At 50.8% G+C, this 10568-nt stretch overlaps 1 protein-coding gene across 1 annotated transcript in view; it reads left to right on the top strand.

Annotated features, from left to right (window-relative positions):
- Positions 1–253: 253 nt before the first annotated feature.
- The window catches only part of CCDC3 (coiled-coil domain containing 3), a 44587-nt gene continuing 34272 nt past the window's right edge, over positions 254–10568 (top strand). Inside the window, exons 1-2 of the mRNA XM_049814475.1 lie at positions 254–666; positions 1694–1868. Coding sequence (XP_049670432.1) covers positions 254–666; positions 1694–1868 — 588 coding nt within the window. The remainder of the gene's footprint in view (positions 667–1693; positions 1869–10568) is intronic.

Raw genomic sequence — 10568 nt, 5'->3', positions numbered from 1 at the left:
CTGCTTAAATCACAGCCCTTTGGCTCTCTGCGCCCCCCCCCACCCCCCCCTTTACACCCCCCTTTCTCTTCCCAACCCCTTCCCATCATCTCCTCGCTGCCTCCCTGCCTTTTCCACCCTTTCCCACCTCTCCCCCAGCTCTCCAGACCCCCGGGCTCCGGACCATCTCCCCCCCCCCCCCCCCCCCTCTTCCCCGACCCCCTTAACCCCCCTCCCTTCCCCTCCCTCCCACCCACCCGCGGAGCCTCCCACGATGCCGCCTCCCCCGCGGCTGCTGCCGCTGCTGGTGCTGGGTTTGGGGCTGGGGCTGGGGGGGCGGGTGGGCGGCGGGGGGGGCTGCCAGTTGCCGGCCGAGTGGCGACCCCTTAGCGAAGGCTGCCGAGCCGAGCTGGCGGCGATCATCGTCTACGCGAGGGTGCTGGCCCTGCACCCCGACCCTTACGGGGCTTATAACTACCTGCCTTGGCAAAGGGGCCCCCCCGGTGGTCCCCAACAAGGAGCTGGGGGGCTTTTTTATTCGGCCGAGATCGAGCTGCTGTGCGATCAGGCGTGGGGCAGCATGTTGGAGGTGCCCGCCGGCTCCCGCCTCAACCTCACCGGCCTCGGTTATTTCTCCTGCCATTCGCACACCGTCATGCAGGGATACGCTTATTTCTTCTTCCTTCGGTAAGTCCTGGGATGGGGCCGGGAAGAGTTGGGAGGGGGGTCCCGGTGGTGGTGGGGGGTTGGTATCCCGGCTCCGGGGCATCTCCGTGGCTGGGGGGGGGTGGTGGGGGATGCTCTCCGTTCCGCTGCCGACTTCCCCGCAGCGCCTTCTCCTTTTGTGCGTCCTACAGTTCCATCGGGAAAAAAACCCCAAACCACAAAACAAACCAAAACCCAACAACCCAAGCCCAAATTCCTACTAGACTAGCATTGCTGGGCAGCAGACGTACGGGGAGCTTGCTGCGGGAGCAGCTCCTGGGTGCTGCTGCTGCTGCCTTCGGTTTTACGGTGGGACGGTCACGGCGCTGGAGAAGGGCCAGCGGCTGTTCGCCGAAGTTTGGCACCGGAGTTTAAAACCCATCCCCAAGTACTCTCCCGATAGCTTTCTCTCAGGGTCCCAGCCAAATCCTGACTTTGGGCTCATCGAAAGAATAAGAAAATAAACCACAATGTGGGAACAGAGCCATTGCCGTGACCTTTCAGTCCAAGAGCGCTTGCGAAATAGTACTCGTCGCTTGTTTCGAAATACTTGGTATATTCTTGTGCTGGGTGCCTAACGAAACACAGTTTGATGCTGCCTAGTGCTCAGTCGGTGGCAGTATCTTTAAACATGTTTTAAACAAGTTATTTATTGACTGCTTGAGGGAGTACTTAAACTCCGGGATCAAGGGCAAAGCAATGCAAATTTCATAGGAACCATGGGCCAAAATACAGATTTGCCTCATTCGTGGGGGTTCGTTGATGTCTGCAGGGTGGCGGGAGCCTCTTAGGTCCTTACTGCTGCTGCCTGGTCCAGTCCTCTGTGGTGGAAACTGCTGTCTTGGCAACTAAGCGCCAGGAGAACTGAAAGCGGCGTGCCAGCTAAAAGTCTGTCTGTGTGACTTTGGTGGCATTTGTTGAGCCAGGCTGAAGTATGAGGGGTGACTTCTGCGGGAGGGAAAGTGCTGTTCAGCCTCACAGTGGGCTGCCCGTGCAATCTGTGTTTCAGAATGGATGAGAACTACATCCTCCTGCCGCACGGAGTCAACTTCCAGGAGGCGATTTTCCCGGACACCCAGGAGAACAGAAGGATGTTTGCCAGCCTTTTCCAGTTTTCTAACTGCTCGCAGGCACAGCATGTCTTGAGCTTCTCCAGTGACTGGGAGATTCAGGAGGACAACCGGGTAAGGGATTTATTTGCTCTCCATTGCTTGTCTTCTAAGTGGGCACAGGTATTCCCATGTCATTTGCAAACATACATATGTGAATGCAGAGCAGCAGGTCCCTGATTTTCCCGGTCCTTTGGTGGTATCACTGGCAAAGTAACACACTGGTGGGGAGATGTTAAACTCTGTTTTCAAAACTGACCTCTGTGCTAGCTCTTTAGCTTCCCATGGACCTGAGCAAAGCTTGGTGCCAACCTGTTCATGAGCAATAGGTTGGAACCAGTATTGCTTGCGATCCTGTCCTACTCCACACAGGTCATTCCTGGCTTTGCTGTCTCTAGACCCCACTCTTTAATTTTGGCTGAAATGTTCAGGAGCAGAGCTTTGCTGCTTTACTTCTGTGTTCATCTCATGTAGAGAGAGCAGTGCCTGGACCATCACAGACTCTAAGGGATTATTCTTGCCTAACTCCACATAACAGCATAAACATCTACTGAACTAATTGCCCTAAGCTGTCTTTGTAGCAGCTGGGGAAAAATAGACTGTTGAGGGCATGTTTCGTCTGAGTGATGAGGGCATGGTTCATCTGAATGATGCCGGCACCTACTTCTGAAGAAGCTGAATGAAATGCCTCTTTCTCCTCTCAAGGGAGGCCACAGCAAGTAGTTCACCCTCTAGGCAATCCTCCCTTAAGAAAGCACATTTTTAGTATGGAAAGTCCAACGATGCCCGTTGTTAGTGGCTTCTGAGCCCCTTTATGGTGCTGCAGTGTGTGTAATAAATGCAAGATTGTAATAAATACTTCCTTGGCAAAGAGGAGCAATCCGCAGTTATGTGTGTGCATGTTCTGGATGTGCATATACATTTGCAAAAGTGGAACTTGGAGAGTTGTTTTAGTGCCAAACCTGGTTTTATGAGGCTGGTGGTTTCCACTAGTAGCCAAGAACATTTTAAGCATCTCTTTAGGTCAGGATGGACAGGACATGTGTCATCGCTTGCGTCTTCTGTGGATTCATCCAAGGCACAATATTTACGTATGGCAGCAGAGGCACTAGCGGCTTGTTTAGAGGATGGATGGAGGAAACTCGGTAGCTGGCTGAGCCCTTTCTCTTTACCAGCTGGCCAACCGCTGGCATACAAAGTTTGAGCTGCTGTGTGTCCGTCTGGCCAGTGCCACAGCCTCGCTCCTTGGGATGCCCCGTGAGTGAGTGTTTTCTCACTGCTGGTATTTTGGGGAGGGAGTGGGGAACATATTTGGGGACAGCAGCAGGAATGGAGAAAATAAGAGAAAATGAATCATCTTACAATTAGATGGCAGAGCCGTAACCCTGGCTGGGCAGGAGGGGGGAGACGGAGAGCCCCAGTCCCAGCCCTGCCTCCTCCCTGCCGGCCCGCAGGCTCCCCAGTGCCCCAGGCAATGCATTTGGCAAGTAAAGGTGCTGCTGCTGCCAAATCCACAGATTTTGCTCCGGGGGAGCAAAGAGGCATTGGAGGACCACCCGATCCAACTCCCGGTGTCTGCCGCTTGTGATGCCTCTGCACTCTTTATTGAGCAGCGCTGAGCTAAATGCAGGGGATCCTGATGGGTTGGTGCTCGCTTATGCCAGCGGTGAATCTCGCCGGTTAGCTTTAATCGAAATCACGAGGCAGAAACCCCCAGGGTTAAATTGCGGCGACCGAAAGCGTATGTATCAAAAGTGCATTTCAGCTGTTGTGCTCTTTGACCCTTTGCAGCTGTGAGCAGACCAGGCGGGGATTAGAGCTGCTGGTTGCACAGGCCAGGGCTGGGGGCTTTACATACTTCAACACCCACCCGTCCAGTGAATAAATTCAGCACAACTGACGGACGCTTTGTGTCCCCTTCATAATGAAAAGTAAAAGCTTCCTCTGCACCAGTTAAAAATAGTTCGGGCTGACTGTGCTCCCATTCACCTCCTGCATCTGTGTTTGCCTGGCTCCCGGCGCCTGCGTGCCCCAGCCTCGGAAGGGGATGGCTTTTTTGGCTGCCATGGTATTAGGAATTTGTTCCCCAGCTCTTCCCAATGCGGGTGCCCATCTCCAGGGTGCAGCTCTCTTTAGTGTTTTGCTCTTCTCTTTGCCTTGTCACATCCAATGGCGACTTTCCCAACTGCCACCATGTCTGCTCGCATCCCATCACAGTGCAAACAATTTCCATTTCCAAATACGCTCGGTCGAGCTGCCCCGTGCTGGCTCCTTAGCCAAAACCTGCGGCGTGTGCCGGCTTTGTGGCACAGAAAGTGAGCGTTACTCGGAGCATCACTCTTGAAGCTTTTTGGAGAAGAGGCTCTTTGGGAGCCGGGGGACACCCAAAGTGGGCTTCTGGGGTGGTGTCAAGTTGTGGAGAGCTTGGTAAGAGAGCGAAGTGTCTTCTGGTGAGGCTCCCACTGCAGCGAGGAGTCAGGGGTCTCACTACCTGCTGCGTATTGACATAAATTGCTAGTTAAAATCCGTCACAGATGTTTTGTGCAGTCAGAGGGAAGAGATGGAGATGCTGAGATCCTCAGAGCAGAAGGCAGCTGGGGCTAAGGTCTAGTTCCAGGAGTTAGTAGGTAAGGTCCTGCATCTGGGCCTTGGCACAACTGCGTGCAGGGACATCTTAAAAAGCGGATCTGTCAAAAAGCAGCATGCCCAGCTAGGTTTGGAATAAAGGAGTGATGAAATTTCCTGTTTACAGCTGGACCCCATATTCAGAAAGGCTTTTTTAATCCCTGTATTTGCTTATGGCCCTGTGCCCTACTCCTGACATATTTCTGTGGTGGACATTTTAAGGGGAGAACTCAGTGCTGGAAGCATGTGCGGTTGCAATGAATAATTCGTGTTCACAGCTCTGGGGTGCTCAGCCAGAAGGTGAGAGAGCATTGTGATGAGTGAACATCTTTTGCCTCATGTAATGCTGCTCCCAGGGAGAGGTCCCTTCTGCAGGGTGTGCCTGAGCCAGCTGGGAAGCAGGGGACCCAAAGGTGACCACTGAAATTCTGTCCTCCCGGTTGCCCTCCTCTCTCTGCAGTGCTCCTTGCCGGCAGGCAGCCTTGTCCCAATGGGTGAAACGAGAGGAAAACTCTGAGACCTCCATTCTCTTCCTCCTCCCAGCAAAATGTGATGATGCAAAAGAGAGCAAAGAGATGTGCAGGAACTTCTCAATGCACTGGGATGCACCACTTGCCTCTTTTATTGCGGGAAAACCCTTTTAATTTTCGGAAAGCCCCATGGCTCACAGTGAAAGGCGGCCAGACCCAAGGCACATCTCGTTGGGGATGTACATTCCTCATGCTGGGACTACTGCCGTCGCTGGAAGCTAATTCCAGCTGCGTTTTTAAGCCCCTTGCCATCTAGGCTGAGGGTCAGATGCTGCTTTCCATAGTTTTCCAAGAACCCCACAGTCTCATAAATTCACTCAGGTACTTGTTCTGGCCACTCTGGAGAGCAACAGTAGCTCCAGCTGTCGTTTCTTTAGGCACTTGCATTTTGGCTTCCACATTTGCAGAGGCAGTAATTAATTGGGCTCCATCCTGACTTTTCTCACAGCCCCTTAGCGATGTTTGCAGACCTCCTGCTTTACTCTGGCTCGCTGTCGCAGTGGTTTCCGCAAGGTTGTTGCTAAAGCCCCGAGTTCCCACCAGGCTTGGGGTTGGGGCTGGGTTTGTAACGAGTGGCTGCAACTTCTTGCAGAGTGAGGAGCCACTTTCAGCGTGTTGCAGGTTCCTGGGTCCCAGGTTTGGCCCAGTCCCAGAGCTGATGTTGGTGGAGATAATAACACAGGAATGCTCTTTTTTCCTTTCGTAGTTACAGTTTTAGTCGATTCTTCCCACCCTCTGCCCCTGGGAGAAATGCAATTTTCGCCTATCCAAGGAATCTTGCAGTCACAGCAGTTTCTTTTAATAAGGTGCTTCTATTAAAGAAAGGAACAATTAAGAAGTTATAAAAACCTAATTAAAATTCTTAAAAGCTCCATGTTTTTACCCAAGTCTCATGTTGACCCCCTGAGGGAAGACCCACAGACGTATCAAAGAGTTTGTAAAGTCTGACAGCTTCCTAACGCAGGCATGCCAGGCTGTCCTGTGCCGGCTGGTGTGCGGTCTCCAGGTCACCCCTGCCTTGGGAAACCACCCCAGACATCCCTTTTCCTTTACCCCCTGCTTCCCCCAGCGCCCTTAAAATTGCTCACAAACCCCTGCGTGCCACCCAGTTATTCTCCGGTGCAGCCGTCGGTGCTGGTGTTTCATTACTGATATTTTTAGGGAGCAACCTTGCGACCTTTTCTTGCTCGAAAGGAGTCCAAGGAGTCGGACTTTTTTTTGGGAGATAGGGATGCATCCATGCAGCCAGGATCCTCCTCCAAGGGTGGAGAGGGGGGAACGGAAAAATCCCGAAGGCCCAGAAAGCATCCATATATGCCAATGCCTCTTTCTCATGACAATTTTTTCCCATGGCTAAGTGATAAATGACACTTTCCTACATGCAGGGGGTTAATTTCTGTTTGCTCAAGCTGGGAGGTGGGAATAGTCCCTGTGGTTTCCCCCCTCTCGCAGTGCCTGCTGCTAAGCCTGGGGGTGATGTAGTGGGCTGGGATTGAAATCTTGCTCCCCTGCAGAGTTTTACCATTTTAGTGCAAATCTAGAGGCTGTAATTTCTTCTGACTTGGCCTTCTGCAGGATGCTGCGATCTCGTAAATAAGACCTCATTGCCTTGTCAGAACACGTGAGATTACACCAAAGTGATTCAAGGTCTGGTGATAATAAGGTCTATAGAAGCATCCAACAGCGCTTGTCATTCTTTATTATTCAAAGCGGTTTTAACTGCTGGTTTTGTCAACAGGTTGATAGGGAAACGTGGTCTTTTGGCTTCCGTTCCAGCTTGCTGTGAGCTGCAGAGGTGATAACAACCTGGGGCTGTGTGTGCTTCTTTTACAGGGCACCTTCCTCCCCTTTTTTCATGCAGGAGAGTTGCAAAATGACCCCATGTGCATCAGAACAAGGGAATTAACAGTGGCGTGTCAAACTGATTGTGAGCAACTGTGAGAGCACTAGCACTGTGATAAAACCCATGGAAATTAAGGAGTCCAATAACTTCAATTAAGCCTGGCAAGACTGCAGGGGGAGATTACATCTTTTATTAAGACTCTCTCCCTACATTGCCTTTCCTCGTCTCAAGCATCAGAGCCACAACCACGCTGTTACTTCAATTGATTTAGATGAACGAACTTGCCTTCTGAGAGACGTCCAGAGATTTATCTGGGTAATAATAAAGCTTTTATGAGACTAGTCAGCATCCCAGATAAAATGCAAGGTAATTAGTGGGTTAGCAGGGCAATCTACAAATATCTGCTTAGCATCTTTGGGCCTGTGTCCTCTTCTCTGGTGGCACTTTGGCAGCTGTAACAACCTGATGACCTGATTAGGACACCTGCAAGGCTTTGGAGCAGCTGAAAAGGGAACCGGATAAGAAGAGCAATGTAATTGCATAAATGGCCTTGCCACTATTATGCAAAGCAAAAATTAAATTAAATGGCATTCTTCCTCTGCGGAAGTAGGGAAATAGTTTCAGAACTATTTGTTTTAGCAATGGCTGTGGGCATGAACTGGGAGCTGCTGGGTCGGATCATTCCCTGAACCCATCTGCGGGCACATTTGTGCTGAGCAGCACATTTGCTCAGCAATGGTCCCAGCCTGACTCTTCCCTGATCCTCTCAACCGGGCAGATGATACTGGGTCTCACTCAGTGACGCTTCACAGGACCACGAGGGCTTAAATCACAGAGAAATAGCTGCTTACACGAAAGCTCTTTGGGCTCCCAGAGGAGGGTTTTCTCATGTGACATTTGCTGTGGGGACCTCTTTTGATCCATCTCCCCAGGCAACATGCACCTGGAGAGGGGAAAAGAAGAAGGAAAGTTGGGGAAGTCCCCATCATTTTTCTGACCGCCTTGATTTTGAGTCTGGGCAGTGATTAAATAGTGTCATGGCTAGATACCTGTTGGAGAGCTCTTCCTGCTGTGGCTGAGATGGACATCGGTGACTCTGCTGAAGGTGACTCTGCTATGTGAATTATGCAAAGCCTGGCCATTAGAAAAAAACCCTGGTAACTGTAATGGATTTTAGCTGAAATTTCATCCATGGTATCTACTGAGATAAAATGAAAAAGCAATTTGTTTTATCTCTTTCAAAAGTTAACAACTTCTGCTCTTGAGGAGTTCCCTCTCTGCTCCGAGTGCTGGGAGATGAATTGCAGGACTGGAAATGCTGATTGTGGAGTCCAATGCCAGCAGTTTTAGGGGAAGGACTGGTCTGGAGAAGAGCAGGCAGCAGCCTGGCTTGGTTAAGACAGTTTTCTTTAATTCCCATGTACTGGCCTTTTGTGTTTGCTCGTGGCATGAGCCACATAAAGGATCCACCCTTCTCTGTCCTAAGTCACTAGGGAAATAGAAAATATTCTCAGTTCAAAACACTGCTATGTGGCATGGGCAGGGCAAAAAGACCTCAAAATAGATGAAAGTAAGGTCCAATATCTAGAGGTCTGAAAATCTTGTTTTACATTCGGTTTCTTGCCCCGCCATTTGTTAGAAGAGTTTTTGGTCCCTTAGACTAACAGCATGATAGAAAGTGTACATCGCTTCTGGGTTGTTTTAATAGTGATTTACAGTGCTTTTGTTTTCTTCGCAGAAACCCACCCAGAGCAAACCCCTCCCTGCGATCTGTGTTTAATTTGAATACATGTAAGCAATATTAGATGAAATGGAGAATTGCTGACAAGTGTCTGAGATGAGGGGACACCACGAGACAGTTGATACATTTGGGTAACATCCCCGAGAGTCTTTTGGCATAGAAATGGCATTGGCTCATTTCCAAATTTTCCCACCCAAGTGTAGTAGGGGATGCTTAGAGATCTGATTGGCACGTCCCTATCAGTTTTCTGTCTCCCCATGCGCACACAGGCTGCTAAAATACAGAATAAAAGGTCGCAAAGGAGTACACAATAGTCTTATCCACAGGATGTTTCCATTGCATATGGTTTTTATCATGTTTATAGCACCCAGAACGTGCTCTGAGTGCTCCCCAGGAGAAAAATGGGGAAATTTCTCTGGTTTTAGGGTGTCTCCTAGAGGTACGTCATTTCTGTGTCAGGAGGCAGGTTGGCTGACTGCCTTATACAATGCCGGAGGGATGACCTGAGGTAGCATGGGAGCCTTGAATATGATATCGATTGTGAACAGTCTGAATTTGGGGTTGAATAAGGAGCTTTTCCACACCCATCTGAACTTTTGTCCCCACTAGCAGCCATGACCGGTGGGGAGCTGCCAGGTGAGGCCCCCAGTTAGCACCCTCCTGGTACTAACATGGGTGCAGGACAAGGTGAGGGGAGTCCCGAATCAGTGTCCCAGCTCCTGGTGAATGAGTCTGGACCAACGTGCTCTCTATCAAGCAATGCAGATTACAGCTCTCTCTGACTTTGTCTCAGGCACATCCAAATACATGATATCCTTAAAAATATCTGGTTTCCAGCCTGCTGAGCAAGGAAATGCCTAGACAGCCATGGGTATGTGTGTTTATGTACATGGCTACCTCCTTGAAGGGCAAAACAGCAATCCTTCCAGGAACTGGCAATGAATGAAGACCCACATGGCTCCAGGCTGCTTTTAATTATCCAGAGCCACACTTTAAAGAAGTTCTGCCAAATGCACTAAATCATTCTGGATTTTATGGCATGAGGCTATCTGCTGCTGTACATGAACTAGGTAGTGAGCAGGCATCTGAAATGGGCCCCAGGACACCTTTTTGGCTCTCCATCTGGCTTCTTCCACCACCACAGGGGTGGGGAACTGCTGGTGGCCACAGAGGAGGCTGGTGGTGGTGGCCTGAGCTCTGCACATTGACAGACACAAGGATGGGGCTGAAGGGACCCTGTTGTCCCTCCTGTGCTTGAGATCCACGGCTGCCTAGAGAGGTGCTGTACCCTTGGGATTTCCAGCCCAGAGGCGGTTGAAAGACCTGTGGTGGTGCTGCCGAGCACAAATCCTGCCACAGTGCTTGCTTACCTGGACAAAGATTTTTTTGAAAGCCCTTAACCGCTGACTCTTAGCCAAGGGCCAAGGCAATGTGTTTCCCAGTCATGTTGGAAAGATGCAGCTTTGGCGCTAACTCCATAGTGTGCAGCACAGGTAGGATGCTGCTGCTGTTGTTTCAGGGTAGGTAGGAGAGACGGGACTTTCAATGGGCTGGTCACATTCTCTCTGTGTTGGCACAGAAGTGGCCGAGGTGGCAGCTACCTCCCTCTGGGGAGGGCAGTGGAAAGTTTGAAGCTACCCCTTGAGCATCCGCACGTGAAGGTGGGCTGGGAATTGTAGAACTGTAATGAGAAGTGGACCTCTCATCTATACCCTCTGGAGATGACACTGTCATGGGAAAAGTAGCAACGAGAAGACATGAGGAGGCTGACTGGTCCTGACTGGTCCCTTGTCTCCTTCTCTGTGTGTGAGCGATTTGGTGATTCCTCTGCTTTTTTGCCCTGCCCTCCTGTTCATGGCCTCCCCAGGTGAGAGAGGACATCCCACCGCACATAGACCGAGAAGGGTGAAAGCACTGGCTGGCAAGAGGAGGAAGCTGGGGGGGACCTGGACAGTTAGTGGAGCTGGGAAATGAAGTGGTGCAGGGCAACATGTGCTTGAAAGCACTTGTGTCCACGGCCAAATCACCTTCCTCGA

This window comes from Accipiter gentilis, chromosome 11 (genome assembly GCF_929443795.1).
Source record: "Accipiter gentilis chromosome 11, bAccGen1.1, whole genome shotgun sequence".
In the NCBI taxonomy this organism is placed as follows: Eukaryota; Metazoa; Chordata; class Aves; order Accipitriformes; family Accipitridae; genus Astur; species Astur gentilis.
Note: the sequence above shows the minus strand (reverse complement) of the source record. Positions and strands in the feature narration are given on the sequence as shown.